Consider the following 18,482-nt stretch of genomic DNA (forward strand, 5'->3'; position numbering starts at 1 on the left):
TTTTAACCACACATCTCTAATTATTGTGCTGATGGACAACAAGTGTTTAAAGCACCCCACCCTTCCCACCAGTTGTTCACTGTAACAAGCCCTGACCGAGTTGAAGCTCTGATCCACTGATAATGAGTGTGAGAGTTGGCCGGCTAGTGATTGCAATCAAAGCCAAGAGGGGTAAAGATCGTTGTCCTTGCTTAACAGCATGCTATCCCAATCAAGAGCCCGGCAAAGCTGTTGAGCCTAAACCTTCTCTTTTCATGTGAACTACTTTTCTTGACTAATGTGTGAAGAGCTGGATTTCGGATGAAGCCAACGGATCTTTAGCAAGATACCTGGATTGTACAGACAAGTCAATCAGCTGTGCATGCAGGAACACGAACTTGCATTTGATTGTGCTTGTTATCAAAAGGGAATTAAAAGCACCTTTAAATAAAAATGTGTAAACATTGGGCTGTGTGATTGGCTTCACTGCCCCCACCCCCCTCCCTCCCAAACATGGGTGATGGAGAAAAAGTATTCTCTCTGTGCATGGCATGGCTTTACAGAGCGAGGAAGACAGCAGCTGACACAGGCATCACACTAAAGCATTTATTCTGACACAATGTGGCCATGTGTTGGTTTTCCGATAGCCCTTTGATGATATTTTCAATTGCCTCGTTTCATTCTTCCACTGGTAAATGGAAATAATGATATCCAATTATTTTACTCTTTCCATCTCAGCTGTGAGACAGGTGGGCGGTGGTGCATTAGTTGACAGGCCTTTTGACAATGACCACCAAAAACCCACTCGGAGCATTGCAACCAGACGGATGATAATCGGGACAGGTAATTTATGCAATTTCACAGCCCTAGCTGTTGCTACTGGCAACAAGCTGCAATTATAACTTGAATAAGGTGGCAGGGAATAGGAACTCGTGGGCTTAAGACAGTCGTGACCACAGTTTCAGAGATAAATAAAGATAGCTCAAAACAAATTAGTGGATTTACACTGGACTTCTCAAAGGTCGAGTAAGGTCGCCATATGGCAAAATATATTAAGTCTGAATAGACTAAAAAATAGAATGCCTACAGTTAATTAAATCTTAAAAGTTTATATTGTGCAAAAGTATATTACTGTAATAATAACTGTACGCAATGAAATTCACCCTCCCCTGACTGTGCTCTCATCACTCTTAAATTATGACTTCAGTCCCACAGGATCCTGCTGTAGGTATATTGAAGGTCAGACAGCTGACGCCACCTAGATGTGCCTCCAGGTACTACACCTCCCTAGCTCCCTATCTTCATCTATCTGAAAGCAACCTGTGTCAAAGCCCATCTGCAACACCTGACTATAATAGGACTTTCCAAAGATGTTTTACACTCCCCATGAGTATGCAGTTCCTCAGGGGGGGATCCTGGGTAATGTAGCCTGTCACTCATAATTTGGGCACACAGTCGATGACTGTGTGTTCACCAAGACTTTAATGAAAACCCATGGACATAATTCATGTCATAGTAATTACTTTGTCTTCCCAACCTGTCTCTCCTTTTTACCTCCCGTCTCCACCATAATGCACTGGCAAGACTTCTTGAGACAAAAGTGAGCCCCGCTGTGTGAGACATGATATTCATTTTAATTTATATGCACTGAGAGGAATTTTAAGAACTAACGTCATTTTTCAGTGCAGTCTCACCCTTCACACTTAACAGTTTGAAAATTTCCACAAGAACACCTACAGTTTTAATGTTAATAAAGGGCCTGCTAGATTTCTACTTTTTCAACTTGTAATGATGACTTTAATAACACTGATGAGAAAGTCCAGCTTTGGATCCCAATACTGTAACATCATGCCAATATGAAGAAAAAAGAACATCAGACGACCTGATGTGTAGTCACCTTACACAGTTGCGCATGTTTGTTTGTTTATTTTTTGCGAGCAAGGCACCCATAACTCTGTTTTAGTGTATATGAGATGTTTTGCTGTACATGAGGCCAATACAACCCTCCAAACTAATGAGGGTCTACACTTAATACAGAGATGTGGATGCATTTGCCAAAAAAGCAAGAGACTGACAGGAAGGTGCAACGTGATATTCAAAGAGAAGTAAAATAGTAATCAAATGTCTTAGACCAGCTACCTTGAATTTTAAAAAAACATACACGTGAAGCTATTTTTATATATAAATATAAAAATATATGTAGTAGCCCTTCACACTTGGACAATCAAACACCCAGGATTGGCACAACATCTTATATAAAAGCTGGACATGTGTCACTGTCAAGCTCCAAACTCTGTGATCAATTACAGCCTTGCTGTGATGCTTCACTATGTTGTCCACTAATAGGCTGCAAGACTAGGGGTGAATTATTCTACTGTTGTGGTGGTGTTAGAGACAAGCAGTAATGGGCTCTCACCCTCAGTGTGCACTGCAGACACATAGGTCCAATTGTAATGCTTGACAATGTCCAGCATGGCCCGAGCCTGAAGAGTGTCTGAAGGAACGACCCTCAGGAAGTACTTGAACAAAGTCTTGTCACTCAGGTCGATGCTGGTGGCAGAGTAGGCAATCTGGGGGATGTTGAAAAGCTGCAACAGGTTTTGCACCTGAATAGCTACAGAGCTGGATCCAGGTCCGATCACACCAGCGATAGGTTTCTTGGAAGGTGGTGGCTGGTTGGATGGGGTACCGTCAATGCACCATTTGGACCCGTCCTTATCATCCCGGATGGAGATGAGGGAGTCCCGGATGAACTCGATGCTCTGCTCCAGGGCGACAGACGAGTGCCAGCAGGAGTCCCGGATCTCACAGCCAAGACTGATGTTGGGGAGCAGGTTGGGATCGGCGTTAATTCGGTCCAAAGTGTGGAACATGGCCTCGACCCTCTGTATGCCGTACTGCTCGCGCACGTCCCCGCACTTCCGCTCGGCCACCTTCTCAGCAGACGGCTGGTGGTGGACAGAGAAGAGTGCGCCGATGATCACGTCTCCGTCCATGCGAGCCACGGAGCGGGAAACAGCACGTGGGACCACCGACCGCTCATAGATGCTGCTGCTGTGGGAGAGCACGAGAACCCGAAAGAGACACGCGGGGAGACACAGGAGAGCTAAGAGACCCATCTTTACGCATGCCATGTTGCGCCACATCGCGTGAGCCGTGCCAACTGTGCAGGCATATCATCTGCTGTCTGCCAGTACTTCCACGCTTATCCCATCCATGACCTGCGAGCACGACACCTGGGAGGCATCCACGCACACCTGCTAAGAAACAAGACAAACTGCTGTGACGTGCAAGCTAGGAGAAACGAGGACAGATGTGCCAAACGTTTATGTATAAAGAGTTGACTAAGCACGCATGCTCCTTTACATCAACGCCCTGCTTCACATTCCTACAGCTGGCAGCCCTCCTTATCCCGCTATTATCAACCACCAGACGCGAGATGCCATTGAGCAAGGCATTCAAAACGGACACCCAGCTGGTCTATGGCCAACAGTGGTTCAACAGTACTACTGTCTGGTCCGCCAAGCCTCTACGTCTATTTAACACGTGCGGAGACAGTCCGTTACTTCAAAACCTCTCAGACAATACGGTGTTTTCATTGCAAATGATCGCTTGCTATTTTGTGCGGATGCTGGCTGAGCCATCCACAAGATCAGGCAGGCTGCCGATTTCAGGACCGTGGACAGCGCGTTTTCCAAACACGGTACAAGGACGTCTTTGGGACTACTGGCTGCACTCGTCATCCCCTCACAGACGCATTCTTCACGATTTTACTCATCAATAGAAACTATTATACGAATCTATGTGAGTTTAATACGAGGAAGCCTACAAGATAGACGATATACATATAAACATATTATTATTATCCGTCGTGCAGCCTAAGGTACCTCTAGGTTTAAATGAATAATAATAATAATAATAATAATAATAATAATAATAATAATAATAATAATAATAATAATAATAATAAACAAACTAAGCTGTTACCTTTATAATAGGAAGCATGACATGACATGTTCTTATTGTCACCTTTAATCAGTCCATGTTTCCCATTCTGCTACAAACACCATGCACATTCAAACATGTTTTTTTCCTGGTGTGTTAAAACTTACCTGAATCCTTGAGACATGTCGCGTGCCTTCATCCGTCTTCTGTAGCGCGTGGTCTTCGGCGGTATTAGACTTGAGTCTCTCTCTTCCCCCTCTCTCTCTTTCTCTCCGTCTCTCTCTCTCTCTCTCTCGTATTTCTTGCTTGCTCTCTCGACTCCAAACATGAAAATGAACATCCCCTCTGCAAGTGTCACCCCTTCCCCCTCCCCCTCCCCGTGTCTAAGCCCATAAATCTTGCAATGTTTTATGAGAGATAAGAATACGAGCATATGAGCAAAATCTGTATTTAAACACAACGCACAAAAAAATTTCATATTCTGAGCATTTTGTGACGTCAGGTGAGCAGGGCACTAAAAATCTATTCTGTAGTTGTTCATGTGTGTGTGGATGTTTATGTTGGATACAGGCTTTTGTATATCATTATTTCAATTAACTTGTATTTTGTCACTTGCTTTATTTTGAAAGGGAGAAAGAACATCAGATTAGTCTGAAGTCTGGCGTTACACACCATTTTGAGTCATTTGACAGCTGAAGAGAGTTTTAGGACGTTGAGCTGAGAAGTGCAAACAACAAACAGAGAGGAGCCTGCTTCTCATATCTCCACTCACTTGAGTTTACTTGAGGCCTCTGGCTCCAGCACGAAAAATAAGCCCTGGATGTTTTTAGCACGGAGTAGAGTCTGTTGCGCCACCTAGCGTTCGGTTGAAGGAGCTCGATGACTTCTCAGTCATTAGGTCAACAAAACCGGCCACGGATCTCAGCTTTTCGACCCTTAAGCAGATTCAAAGAGCTGCCATTAGGACGTAAGATCAATTTTTTATGTATTTTTAAATAATTATTCCCTGTGAGTTATGATTACAGAGAGGAATCTGAAATAATTTCGCTCAAATCTGGCGAAATTGCGAGTGAATTTAGTAATTGTTTCATCTTTACCCATCCATTATGATAAGCAAAGGTTTCCCTCCCGAGAGGCATGTATTCTCAAGTAGTGGGCCCTTGTCGTGACTCACGCCAGGCGGTATGAATCAAAAATAAACTTATACAAAGGCGTCACTACTGCCATTCCTGGTGCCCGGGGCTCCGGGAGCGAGCATCTGATATTGAACCTGAATAGAAGTGACATGTTTAAGAAGGAGACACTGCTGGATACTACGGCCAGCTGTGGGCGGGGACTTCAGCCTGAGTGGGTGGACCGCAAGGCTTTGTAGCAACCACTTAAGAGTGATATTATTTAGATTATGCAATATTAGTGAAAACAGATAAGAAAAAAAACCCTTAAATTTATTTTATAAACTGGGTATTGTATGTTTGATGTCCATTTAGATCAGGGGTGTCATACATAAGGCCAAAATCGGCAAGGCCAAGACAGGACAGCTTTAGAAAATGTGAACTTTTAATTGTATTTTACAGCTTTTCAAATTATATCCTTTCCCTTTAGTTGGATTCATACCACATATATACGTCGCTTCTTACACTGAGTCCAAAAAAAGGACATTTTCTGTGAAAATGAAAACTTTATAGTTTATAATTATAAGACAGTCTGGGAAAAATATTTGCTGGAACCTTTTCTGTAATTTTACACATTTATCATGTTTTTTATGGGTCCGGCCCACTTAAGATTAAAGTCACCTATGATGCAAAATGAGTTTGACATTCCTGATTTAGAGTTTGCATTGTTTCCACCTTCTGCTATTAATACAGTGGCTGCTTATGCTTGCAAAAAGAGACATTACAAAAAAAATAGATAAATCACCCACAAAACACTCTTACCTAGCTATTTTACATCTTCAAAACCTTACTGTCATCAATCAACGTTTTGAAAAGTCTTATGTTACTAGTCCTTATTTTGTTCCGCTTGCAGCAATGTCTGCCCTTCTCATCCAGAGCAGACGATTGATAGCCTCTCTTAAAGACAGAAAATAAGAACTGCTTAATAAGCAACGGTGAAAAGATGATACATAAATATCTGTTTTCTTGTTGAAATATTTTACATTAACCCCCTCGTGAATGTGCACAGATAGACATGGTTTTCAGGTTGGTGGGGGTGGGTGAAGTGAGAATTAAAAATAATCTACAAAGACCAAGAAAGTTTTCACAGTTCTGTGAAAAACTACGTAGTATAGACTACAACCCTCTATAAAATTAAAATTAAATGGACTCAATTAATCGATCATCAATAAGTGTGAGCACTTTTATAAAAGCCAACGTTTTGGCAGTTTGCTGGTCTAGAGCATTAAGGTGCAAAAACCCATGAGCTACATCTCAGAATCTACAAGCGTCAGTTAGTATGTTTAATGTTAAAGGTCACAATTAGAAAAAGACAGGACAAGTGTCGCTTGTTTGGAAGTGAAAAGAAGATCGCAGTACAGCCTTGGTTTGTCAAGTTGCATCTGAACAACCCACAAGACTTCTGGAATAAAATCCTTTGGACAGAAAAGATCAAAATGGAGATGTTTGTCTTTAATGCACAGAACCACATTTGGAGAAAATCAGACAAGGCATATCAGCACAAACACCTCAACTCATCCCTTAAGCATGGTGGCAGACTGGCAATGATTTGGGCTTGTTTTGCAGTCAAAGGGCTTGTGCACCTTGCAGTCACTGAGTCAACCATAAACTCCTCTAGAGTCAGATGCGAGGCCATCTGTCCAACAGCTAGATCTTGGCCTAAACTGGATTATGCAACTGGACAATGATCCCAAATACAGCAGTAAATCTGCAACAGAATAGTTAAAAAAAACAAAAGAAACAAGATGTTGCAATAACCCAGTCAAAGTCCAGACCTCAACCTGAGTGGACCTGAATGCATTTTGTTTGTTTTATTTAGTTCTTTAAATTAAATGACAGTGAGACTTCGGTTGATATGATGTTGATATGATGTAAAACAGCAATATTCCCACTGCATGGGTTTGTTTCAGCACCTCGTGACAGGTGTATTCAGTTCTGCTCAGCTTTGATGTGTCCGTGAGTCAGCTCCCCCGGGTCCTGTGGTGCTGTTATGTAGGTGGCCTCGACCTCTAAACGTGGCACGTCCTTCTGTTAACAGCAATAAAGTGAGGCACAGTCCATCTTTTTCCACCTAGGAGGAGGCTTAACAAAAACAACGGTGCAACAGTGACCTCTCCTGTTTGTTAGCAATTACTGCACGTTAGTTGAAAAATGTTTGTAAAGCTGCATTCTCTTGGACATATTAGACTCAAAAGTTTATATTACTTCTGTTTTTAAAGAGGAGCAATTTTCAGTTTAGCAGGTTATTCATTTTCTTACTTTTTCGAAAAAGTTAGAATCACCAGCACATAGGAAAATCAGTAATCTTCTTTCTAATGATCGTTTAAGTCATATTTGTAATGTTTTGTGGACTTAAGGCCAGCAAATTTATTTGTAAGCTATTTTTTTGCACGCAGACATAATAAAATGAACAAATAAAATAAATATCCGGTACACATTAAGGAGCTTCCGTCATCAGTTCATACACAGCATTGTAAGGTATCCAGAAATTGCTGAACAGAAGCAAACAAGGAATACAAGTTATTATTGGAAAAAATCTTTTTTCACTAATGGTTTAATCTATATAAAATAATCAGGTTTGTATGATGTAATATGCCAGTTTTGTTAGTTAGACTTGCAGTTTATAATGAATTGAAGCTGAACTTAACTTAATTATTGGACCCTCTTGTCCATCCTTATCCACTGGTGTTGGACGAAAATCCTGTTAATCTTACAGAACCCAACACCATTGGATGGCAGCACGTATAGAATCAGCAGTGGGATGTAACTCAGTACATTCCATCAGAAACTTTACTAAAGTATTGTTTCAGTGTAATTGTATGTTGTTACTTTCTCCTTCTATTTACAATTGTTGTAAATATTGTACTCCAAACAGTTTATCTCTCTCTCTCTCTCTCTCTAATCACATTATTAAACACATCATTAAAGTGATATACACACATTACTGAAGTAACATTTGTGTGTTCCTATGATATATGTTTGTGCTTCCAAATATATTTTTATAGGTTTTACAAATTTTAATGCTACAATGTCAAAATAACCCATGACATAACAGTACAGGTTTATCCTGTCATAGTTATTATAGATGTCATGATGTATAAGTGGAACTAAACAATGACCATAATGTGTCCTTTTTTAAAAAGTTTAGATTAATTGTTCAGTTAAAAACACCAGTTTTTCAGTATTGTTTGCTTTTAACATCGTTGCAAAACTCCATGTCTTCGCCTATGTAGGCAACTCCCGTGATTATTCTCAGCTTTTTTTTTTTTCTTTTACCCCGTGTAAAACAGATGTGCGCTTTGGTCAATAAAGTTTTGAACACAAAAAAAGAGAAAGGCTGAGAGGATATGTAGCTAGCTACTGGCTATCATTAGCACTTTCTCTATAGCCGTAACTGCAGTTAACAGCTGGGTTTGTTGTAATTTTTTTAAATACTTTTGATCGGACTTTTTGCTGCCAACATTACGATCAGGTAAGAAGTGCCCTGCATGCTAGCCCGGGTTTATACCGCTGTTGTTTTGAACCGTTCAACTTCCGAGCTAGCTAGCTGTTGTTAGCTAACAGTATGAGCCTGCCTGCCATTGTTACAAAAACAAGTTGATTTGATGGTGAAGGAGCTGATGACAACAAACAAGCTTGCAGCACTGGACTCGTAATATACTACTGTACACGGTAGTGAAAGCTTCTCGTCTTTTTTTGCTCTTGTTTTAAGTAAACTTAGCGAGGAACATTAATCTAGCCACGCTGTGTTTTTGTGTTACGTTTGTTGTCAGTGAATGCGCTTTATTTGGGTCAGACATCTGAAAAGAGATGCTGGTTAAAAAAAAAAAAAGTAACTAGTATTGTTTTGTTAAAATATTGTGGATGTTAGTCGCGTGTTTGGTTATGTATTTATACATACTGCAAGGTTTAGAAGTGACGGGGTAGCGTTTAACTTTCCAATGGATTTGTTTGCATTCACTCGTTTGCCTGAAGTGGTTACAGAAACAGATGCTCTGAGTAACTTGCCACTGGCATCAGGGTTTTTTTTTTTTTGTTTTGTTTTGCTTTGCTTTTAATCTTTTTACACGTGAGATTTAAAAATGGCTGCACAGTAAGTGTCCTTTCTACATGTCCAGCTTCGTTGGATACATTTTAGACGTGTTTCCTACTCTTAAAGATGTCACTAGCTGATCTCTGGCTACAAAAGAACTTTATTTAATGTGTTCTGTTCACAACTTCTGTTAAAGTCTTTAATATAATCTAGAATCATTCATTATGAGCCAACACACTTTTGCATTTTATGCCCGTAGGAAGTTAAACTTTAAGTGCACTATCAAATGCTAGTGCAACAGTGGAATTACACTGGCTATGTAGATTCTTAAAGATGAAGATTTATTTTGCTCCTAAATTTGCTTTAATACAATTTATTTGTTTTGTAAGATTTTTTTGGAGCCTTGCCAGTGAATGACATAATAGATACAGCAATGTGTTTATTATACTCAAAACGAGTATGCTGTTTTTCAGTATAAGTTCATTTGTAACATGTTATAAACAGAACACACTGCCGACTCAAATCATGCACAAAATTAGGGAGATATGTTATTCTCCTGTCCAAAATGTGAAAAAGAAAACGTTTTAGCGTCCTGCACTGACCAGGGAATTTTCCTAATAAGGTACTGTATGAGACAGCCTTTTAGGTGTGTCACGTGACTGCAGCTGAGTTTGTTATTCTTTAGCAGAGAGGGCACTGTTTCACAGTTGCCATGCAGGCTTCATTCATGGGAAGATGAAAACTGCAGAATATTTAGGTTTGCTTTGTAACTACTGATTTTTTTCCCCAGTGCATTCATATGAGGCATGTTATGTTGTATGCAGAGGGGGCAAGTATAATGCGCCGCTCTTTCATGAAATAATATGTGACAATAAATTAAAACGGTTCGTACACTTCTTTTGAAATATACTGCAATGAACTACAGTAAAAGTCTCTTTTAAATGCAGTTTCTGCTACCTAGAAATATCATTTCTGTTGTATTACCTACTTTTCTTGTTGCACTTTTAAGAAGCTTTGATGCTTTGCTTACATGCTATTTGGTTGAAATAAAGATCTTTAGTACTGAGGCATGGCTCTCATGTGTGACATCTACTGGTTTGTTGTAGTTGTAACAACCTTTCAAGACTTGACCAAAACTCTAGGACAGCATAATACTGATTTTATAGTTTCCTTTATTTTATGTGTACAAGGAAGGGCTCAGATGGCTACTTTTTTTTTTTTTTTAATTCTTTTATCTTTAATATTTCTCATTTAGAAAGAACAGCTGTAGTAAATGCAGATATGCAATGTGCAACATACTTCATGTGGTGCCGAGATGGCGTACATGTCAGTTATTGTTGTTAGCAGGTATATTCCCAGTGACCATTGTGAACTGTCTTTTCAAGATGATGCTATTTATTCTAATTGTAAAACGCAAAATATAGCAAAAAATAAAAAAAAATCTTGGTTTCGTCATTTACTGTATTGTAATAATATCACACTGCATTCTGTTGCTTTTTGACTCGAGCTCCGATACTGTATTAAAGCAGTCTGCTCCACAGATGTGGAGCAGACTTTGTTGCTAATGTGTCGTCGCCCTACACTTACTGCATTTGATCTTTTGGCAGGACTGTGGACTGTCTTCTTCCAGAGTCACTCCCCATCACTCTGGTCTGAAGATGGAAGAGGACCATGTTCACTGTATTTCCTGTTTTAACCAGAGGTGCACGGTCAAAGCTGAAACAGGAGTTTCTTGCGAGCTTATAACGTGTCCTTTGGTTTGTGGGGCTGTTTTTCACTCCTGCAAAGTGGATGAACATCAACTTATGTGCCCACTGATGAGGATTCCTTGCCTAAACAGTGGATATGGTTGCCCCGCCACCCTGGTGCGCAACCAGATGTATGCTCACCTGGAAGTGTGTCCAGCTGGACTTGTGTGCTGTACTATGGAGTGGAACAGATGGCCTGTTAGCTGCCTGGATTATACTTCCTATGAAAGCCTGAGCCGTGGTGTGGAAGAGGTGGAGCAGCTGGACATGGCACTTGCCCTTCAGGACCAGCGTACACTGCTGGAGTCCCTCAAGGTGATTGCCATGGCACCTACTGCACAAGGAGAGCCACTTGTCAGTGTTAGTAAAGAGAACAGAGCGACACACTCCACTTTACAAACATGTGCTCCTAAGGCCTCCTCATTTATTCAGTCACCTTCCCCGCTGCCAGCCACTCATCAAGCACAGCCACACCCACCAGGCTCAGCAAAGGAGAAAATTTTCAGTGGAATTAATGGCTTGAATGAAGAGCACTTTGGTAAACTGTATGAGGCCACAGTTGAGACTGCAAGAAGCTTAGCTGCTGCTTTAGACTTTGTTAGCAGTGCCAGCTCTGGTGAAACCAGCGCAGAGCGTGTGAACAAAGAAGCTGCTGTACAGAAAAGTAGATTGAGCAACAATGGAGACTTTCAGAATGGACTGGAAGACGAAACACCTGCAGCTTCAGATAGTTTGCATAAAAGCGGCATTGAGGAGGAAAGTGTTTGTTCAAGCTGCTTGAGTGGAAATGGGTCTCTAAACGAAACAGACGTAATGATTGTGAATACAGCCAATGGACCATTTTTAGGGGCACCTGAGGCTTGTCTTGAGACGGCCTGTCCCATTGAGGTTCAAGATAACTTGCATGCTGATGACTCTCAAGAATTACTTGCCCGTCAAATGGCACCTCCACTCCATGTCAGAAAGCCTGTGGCACAGAGGGCTGGTCATATCGTTCTAGAAGATAGAGGGCTCTTTCTTTCAGAAAACCATGGGGTCAAGAGGAACTACCAGACCTTTAGGGGCCCAAGCCAATCTTCATTTTCTAATGGTCAGATGGGTATCACTCCAGGCAGGTCATTGTCTAGGTTCCAACCCGTAATGGAGGACAAGGCAGTGGATACTTCAGAGCTAGAGCAGGATGACGACCCCATGGGTCTAGGAGAGATCGATCTGATCACAGCAGCCCTGCTCTTCTGTTTAGAGGAGTCTAGAGAGTGCAGAAGGATCTCTGATACAGTCTATATTGATGGTTACCATGTTAACTTTGGCACACAGACTTTCACCTTTCCTGCTGCAATCTTAGTAACTAACACCAGAGTGGGTGACATGGCCTCTGCTTCTGCCTGCGACCATGCTGCCCCACAGATCTCCTACCCCAGCCCTTTCCGTACCCTCCGCTTAGGTCTCGTCCTGGAAGCTCTGGAGGTCGAGGCAGTCCCCCATAACCGTTACCTCCCCCCTAACCCCCGCTACCAGCATATGTTCCCCTTTATCTGTGGTCAGTCATTCCGCCGGGACCAGTTTTCATCCCATTTCACAAATGTCCACGGTGACATTCACGCTGGTCTCAATGGTTGGATGGAGCAACGCTGCCCCCTGGCATATTATGGCTGCACGTTTTCCCAAAGAAGATTTTACCCATCTGTCCAGGGGGCAAAGGTGATTCATGACAGGCACCTCAAATCCTTTGGAGTCCAGCCTTGCCCTAAAGCAAAACTTCCAGGTGACTCCCAGTCAGACCAGTTTAGTGGGCTTCCTATTGAGATACTGTGGCACATAGCTGGATTCCTGGACAGTTTCAGCTTGTGCCAGCTGTCATTGGTATCAAGGACTATGAGGGAAGTGTGTGCCAGCCTCCTTCAGACCAGGGGTGTAGTGGACCTGCAGTGGGAGCGAAGACAAAGCCCTGGTCCTCATGGCACTGTGTCATGGCAGACGAAAAATAAAGTAAGCAGAAATCCAGTGTACTGTACTGTATACTGGTGTTTAACTATTTCTCTAAAATAGTTATTAAAATTTCTTGTTAGCACCAATGTATATAGCTATCGTACTACCTATATTAAATGCAAAGTAATATATAAAAGGCCAGATTTTAAAGATAATAAATCAAAAACTACTTTTTTTATTTACTACCCCAGGTTTGGCGATTCAGCACTGCCTTCAGCCCGGTGTTAGCGTGGGGCTTCACTGATGTCCCCAGCATGTCGAACCACCTTAAGAAGTGCCACTTCAACAATGTGGAGCACAAGACCGAGCCTGTACCCCTTCCTGCCATGTGCACCGCACGGGATGGACACTCACTCCGTCGCGTCCTACGCCATGTTAACATCTGACCAAACACAACCGACCAGTCAAAGCTGCATGAGATTCACTGCCGTAATCTGTGAATGCTGCAACTAAAAAAAAATCTCTTCCTGCATCACACTAGATTATGAAGAAGCCTTAATGAAAACACTTCACTTGCCAGGTTTGTTGTGTGTGTGTGTTTGAGGTCCCTGTGGAGAGAGAGAAATAAAACAAACATTTCACTTCGCATGGATATGATCTGAAAATACGCACTTATTCTGATAAGATGAACTATATTTTCTTGAGTACAGATATGCACAGTGGATTTATGTTATTCTATGTGATATGATATCTATATTAACAGGAATTTAAATGTTTTCACACTCTTGCCTTTCAGTAGTAGCCATGGGGAAAAGCAGATTGTTGTTTTTGTTTGTTTGCATAATTTCTGTCTGTCAGAAGGTATGCTAGCACTTTATATAATATTTGCTATTCCCTCTTCAGTGACCCTAAATGATATAGCTCTGATCTCTTTAAGTGTCAGCCAAGTGCAAACTTGTTGTCTGGGTGTGTAGGATGTCCGAATGTGAGTGTAAACAGATGGATAACACAGAAATGCATGTGCTTTAATACAGTTTAATAAAGTCTTTACAATTTTTGTAAAGTTATTTCTTATTTTTGGAGGGTTTGTTTCATTTATTTATTTATTTCTACTACTGTAACTAGGCTAGTATAGTTAAATCACAGTTAAATTATTAATTAAAATTGCATAGCTGTCTTTCTAAAACTAGTATTTCAGAAACTGTTGATCTACTGGTATTTCCTGCAGAACCATCTCTTGAGTTTAAAGAGGATGGTCTTCAAAATATCAAGTGAGCATCAGTTCCCTGGACATGTGTTTGCTAAACACATGGCAAATTTTGAAACAGATGAACTATAGTATCAGATGACGCCACCGGGTGTTACTCCAGTCAGGTACAAACTGAAAACTGAGGCTACAATTTGCAGAGGCTCACCAAAATTGGACATAATATTGGAAAAACGTCTCACGAGTCTCTATTTCTGCTGCAATACATGTCTGTAAACATGAAAGCATGATTCATCCTGACTTGTATCAACAACTCAGACCACTGCTAGTGGTGTGATAGTGTGTGGGACAGTTTCTTGGGACACTTTGGGCCTCTTGGTACTGATTGAGCATTATTTAAATAGTGTACCCATCTTCCGATGGCTGCTTCCAGCAGGATAACGCTAATGTCACGAAGCCGATTTCATCCCAAACTGGTGTCTTGAACGTGGAAATGAGGTCGTTGTACTCAAATGTCCTTCACAGTCACCAGACCTCAACCCAGTACAGCAGCTTTGGCATGTGGTGGAACAGGAGGTTTCATCCTGGCTGTGCTGCCAATAAATCTGCAGCAGTTTGCAGATTTTTTTGGCCATTATTGCAATCTATGAAAAAAACAGTGCATTTAAAAACTATAGCTACATCTATTATTGTCATCAACTCTAGAATAACATTTATGGTATAATTTAGATTAACCTCAGCTAAATTAATTATAAAACATTTTCACCACTTCTTTTTCTAGTCAAATATCAGCATTAAAATATTCATAAACAAATACAACAGTATTTATATTCTCCTGGTGAAAATACAGGAAAACTGTGGTATTTACTCAGTGATAAAAATCATCTACATTTTATAATTGTGTGAAAATATTTCTATTGCGTCTAGTACTAGATTTAGCATCAGTGTATTTATATTTTACATTTGCATTTAGATTATTCTTAATTCAAAAAGTACATCTACTACTAATGTTTTTGATTATTAATTATATTTAACTAATAATAATTATTCTCTTTTGGGTCTGACAGGATCAAACGGTTCATGAAAAACATGTTTCCTCAGAGTCTGTACAGCTGCTCATCCTACCTACTTGCAGGTATGGGAAAGAAGTCTGACTAAAATGAGCTACAGCTCCATCTGTTGGCCAGATAACATCACTGCAAAGTCTGGACTCAATCCCCAACTTCTACTACAGAGATATAATATACTAAATGCTGCTTCCTTATTCACAAGAGGTTGTCACAGTGGGTAGCTTTACATGTTTAATTTAGCAGGGTTTTTTTTTGCCGGATGCACTTCCTAATGCAACCCCAAAGGGATTTGTTTCTCCTCCCGGGATCATATAGTGAAACATCATTAGCAAGTGAAGATTAAATTAACAGAATAAGCAGAACAAGCCAACCAATCATCTAGCTGGTCCAGCCAGCAGCCCACAGCCAGGCTCCACCATCAGCCCACAGCCAGCCTCCACCATCAGCTAGCAGGTCCAGCCAGCAGCCCACAGCCAGGCTCCACCATCACCTAGCAGGCCACAACCAGGCTCTACCACAGGTCTACCAGGTCTATCCGTCAGTCAGCATGTTATCCTCGGTAGTCTTTTTTCCTTTATTGCTTTTATTGACAGCTTTTTGTCTACATGAGGTGCAGAAACAGTCTGTGGAGCAAGAGAAACCATACTTCTTACTCCTCTCAAAGGGAACAAGGTGGGATTTTACATCTTTTAGAAGCTGTGATCATCAGCAGAGATCTCATTTCAACTGATTTAACTGATTTATTTATTCCAATATGTGTAAAAAGAAAATGTTTTATTGTTCTTCTGCTTCTTTTATCTGGAAATGTGCAACCTAATCCCGGTCCAGATTGCAAATGCTTAAGTACTCCTTGTGATTTTAAAACTCGAACAGGTCTTGGTATCATTCATTGAAATGTCAGAAGTCTTCTTCCCAAACTTGATTTTGTGAAAATTTGGATGAGAGAGTTAGATACCGATATTCTCATATTATTAGAAACCTGGCTTACAAAATTGATTACTGACAAAGGCATAACGGGCTATAATCTTTTCCGTTGCGACCGCCCCAGAAAGGATGGCGGTGTTGCAATTTATGTAAAAAGCAAATTCCATGTTACTGTCGATTCATCGGTATCTGTTCGTAAACAGTTTGAACTTCTTGCCCTCAAGCTCCAACTTTTCAAGGGCTATTTTATTACCATTGTGGGTTGTTATAGACCCCCCTCGGCTAGTAGTAGATATTTTTACCAGCTTTGTTAAGTATATAGCACTATTATCCGATGTGTGCAAGGACACCGAGCTGCAGGAATGGATCAATGAGATATTTACACACGGCGTCTTAGGAAACAAACTCTCTGGTAAATAATAAATACCCTTAATTATATTTGTCACATAAAGCCTAGGTTATAATGAAAAATATAGTGACTGACAGTGAGCGTTCTGTTAACAGGGTTTCCGGCATCCTTTAATACTGTTGAGGAGGTGATCAAGTTTATCACCATGGTGATCTTCACAGTGTCAGTTCAACATGCTGCACTCAATAATGGACAGGTATGACAGCACGCTATGTAATTATGTTTGATCAAGTACAGTGAGTCTTTGCATCTCCATTAAGGAATTGATTCAACTGCCTTTTGGCCACAGAGAAGTGTCTCTATTCTATTCCATGTTTCCCTGGTTTGCATTTTTGTAAAGGATACATACTGCAGCAGATCCAGAGAAACACCTCATAATTTAACAAGAAATTTAGGAGCATTTGGCTGAGTCAAGTCATTCCAAGTTACTGCACCCAGTTCTTTGGATCATTGTCCCATCATGCTGCGATAAGCTGAGTTATCAGATTTTATGCAAACATGTGAATGTTGTCAAATTCTGACATTCTGAAACCAACTACATTTTCCAGATATTCAACTTTCACCTAATGTTATCATAAGGTGAAGCAAAAATCAAAAAACACACATTATGGCACGCAAAATCTTGGACCACATTTATCATTTATATAACTATATAAAAACATTTAGTAAAATCTTCTTTGTCAGTTATTCTCTCCGACTATAATTCCCTTTGCTTTATGTATCAGAAAAACATAATAGAAGAATAATAGAATTTGCTGTAGCTCTGAAGATATTGATAGATAATGTTTAACATGAGAACAGATATCTACCCTTATTTACATAGATACAATAGCTATGTCCTTTGTTTGAAAAATAAAGCAAGTCATTTATAAAAACTTGTTTCATTCTAGTTTGACTACAGCTCCTGGATGCCCTATGGCTCAGGCTTGCTTCACAAACCTGCTCCAACCACAAAGGGGCAGTCAAGCATGACGACATTATTGGAGACTCTTCCAAATATTGGGGAGACAGTAAAGTTTGCAGGAATGCTTTGGGTACTTTCCCACAAGTATACAGATGTGGTATGTATCTTTTTTTGCTTTTCATGCTTTATTTATATTCCTTTAAAAAAAATATCACAAATAAAATATTGTTAGTCTGACTAACTAACTTTGCTTCTGCAGGTTCTGTTGGGTCAGTACCCTGAAGAACGATTCGATGAACCTACCCCGAAACAAATGATTAAAGAGTTTCAAGCAGAGCTGTCCTACCTCAGTGAAGAAATTACAGCAAGAAATTCTCGGCTTGAAGTACCCTACACATATCTGAACCCGACTGAAATAGAGAACAGTGTAACCATTTAGTCAACAATACATGGTATCCTGCTTTCTTTGTCTATAATTCTGGTACATATAGTACCAAGTGAGGTGACGCTGGCAGCTTCTCAGGTTTTATATTTTAGTTGTATCATGATAAATAGGCATGTACATCTACTATGTATTACATAGATTACAAGATTAGTTTGGGGACATTGGGGGACATTTTCTTTAACAAAAAAATGAGAAAATGGTTTTTAATTTGTTAGAATTTCATGCTTTTTAAAGAATATACATACAATTAAAATTGTTTGTTCCTATACGCCTAAAAGTAGCATACACATCTGAGTAACTAACCCCAGTGAGTTCAGACTGTCACTGCTTTTTTTGGTTGAAGGAGGCACATGATAGACACATAGTGTGTGCATATCAGACGTCACAAAGGATAATGCCTATTACCCTAACACACACTTGTTAACTACTTATAGATATGTAAAGGTTAGTCCTTCTTTTACAATGCTGAAGATTTAGACTATGAGCCAATGTAAAGTTTATAATAATAATAATAATGGATTGCATTTATATAGCACTTTTCAGGGCCTTCAAAGCGCTTTACAATTCCACTATTCATTCACGCTCACATTCACACACTGGTGGAGGCAAGCTACAGTTGTAACCACAGCTGCCCTGGGGCAGACTGACAGAAGCGAGGCTGTCATATTGCGCCATCGGCCCCTCTGGCCATCATCAGTAGGCGGTAGGTGAAGTGTC

General features: G+C 40.4%; 3 protein-coding genes across 5 annotated transcripts in view; 2 read left to right on the forward strand and 1 right to left on the reverse strand.

Moving 5' to 3' along the window:
• Positions 1–4,211, reverse strand: part of grm1a (glutamate receptor, metabotropic 1a) — a 35,444-nt gene extending 31,233 nt beyond the window's left edge. The window contains exons 1-2 of one of the 2 annotated variants that reach the window (XM_085245784.1): positions 4,092–4,211; positions 2,396–3,239 (exon numbers count right to left, since the gene is read on the reverse strand). In XM_085245784.1, coding sequence (XP_085101910.1) covers positions 2,396–3,125 — 730 coding nt within the window. In that variant the 5' untranslated portion in view covers positions 3,126–3,239; positions 4,092–4,211. The remainder of the gene's footprint in view (positions 1–2,395; positions 3,240–4,091) is intronic. The other variant, XM_085245785.1, reaches the window with a different exon arrangement.
• A 4,187-nt stretch (positions 4,212–8,398) lies between these two features.
• LOC146557839 (F-box only protein 30-like) lies at positions 8,399–13,863 on the forward strand. 2 transcript variants are annotated; one of them, XM_085247702.1, is made up of 3 exons: positions 8,399–8,568; positions 10,737–12,866; positions 13,058–13,863. In XM_085247702.1, exons 2-3 carry the CDS (start codon positions 10,788–10,790, stop codon positions 13,250–13,252), a joined length of 2,274 nt encoding a protein of 757 aa, XP_085103828.1. In that variant the 5' UTR covers positions 8,399–8,568; positions 10,737–10,787; the 3' UTR covers positions 13,253–13,863. The 2 variants fall into 2 exon arrangements, with proteins under 2 accessions (XP_085103828.1, XP_085103829.1); XM_085247703.1 differs by lacking the exon at positions 8,399–8,568 and adding an exon at positions 8,623–8,768.
• A 1,839-nt stretch (positions 13,864–15,702) lies between these two features.
• LOC146557840 (hydroperoxide isomerase ALOXE3-like) lies at positions 15,703–17,839 on the forward strand. Its single transcript, XM_085248253.1, has 5 exons — positions 15,703–15,755; positions 16,405–16,419; positions 16,512–16,612; positions 17,307–17,477; positions 17,580–17,839. The coding sequence occupies exons 3-5, from the start codon at positions 16,562–16,564 to the stop codon at positions 17,757–17,759; spliced, it is 402 nt and encodes a 133-aa protein (XP_085104379.1). The 5' UTR covers positions 15,703–15,755; positions 16,405–16,419; positions 16,512–16,561; the 3' UTR covers positions 17,760–17,839.
• The last annotated feature ends 643 nt before the right edge of the window (positions 17,840–18,482 follow it).

This window comes from Mchenga conophoros, linkage group LG15, assembly GCF_057382185.1.
Source record: "Mchenga conophoros isolate Kocher_MC1m ecotype Shallow Benthic linkage group LG15, M_conophoros_male_GT1.1, whole genome shotgun sequence".
Lineage (NCBI taxonomy): Eukaryota > Metazoa > Chordata > Actinopteri > Cichliformes > Cichlidae > Mchenga > Mchenga conophoros.

Bases quoted from the DNA above. Each gene is read 5' to 3' on its own strand.
- LOC146557839 (XM_085247702.1), top strand. From the start codon at position 10,788: ATGGAAGAGGACCATGTTCACTGTATTTCCTGTTTTAACCAGAGGTGC. The intron at 12,867-13,057 runs GTAAGCAGAAAT...TTACTACCCCAG, and splicing joins CATGGCAGACGAAAAATAAA to GTTTGGCGATTCAGCACTGC.
- LOC146557840 (XM_085248253.1), top strand. From the start codon at position 16,562: ATGGTGATCTTCACAGTGTCAGTTCAACATGCTGCACTCAATAATGGA. The intron at 16,613-17,306 runs GTATGACAGCAC...GTTTCATTCTAG, and splicing joins CTGCACTCAATAATGGACAG to TTTGACTACAGCTCCTGGAT. The intron at 17,478-17,579 runs GTATGTATCTTT...TTGCTTCTGCAG, and splicing joins CCCACAAGTATACAGATGTG to GTTCTGTTGGGTCAGTACCC.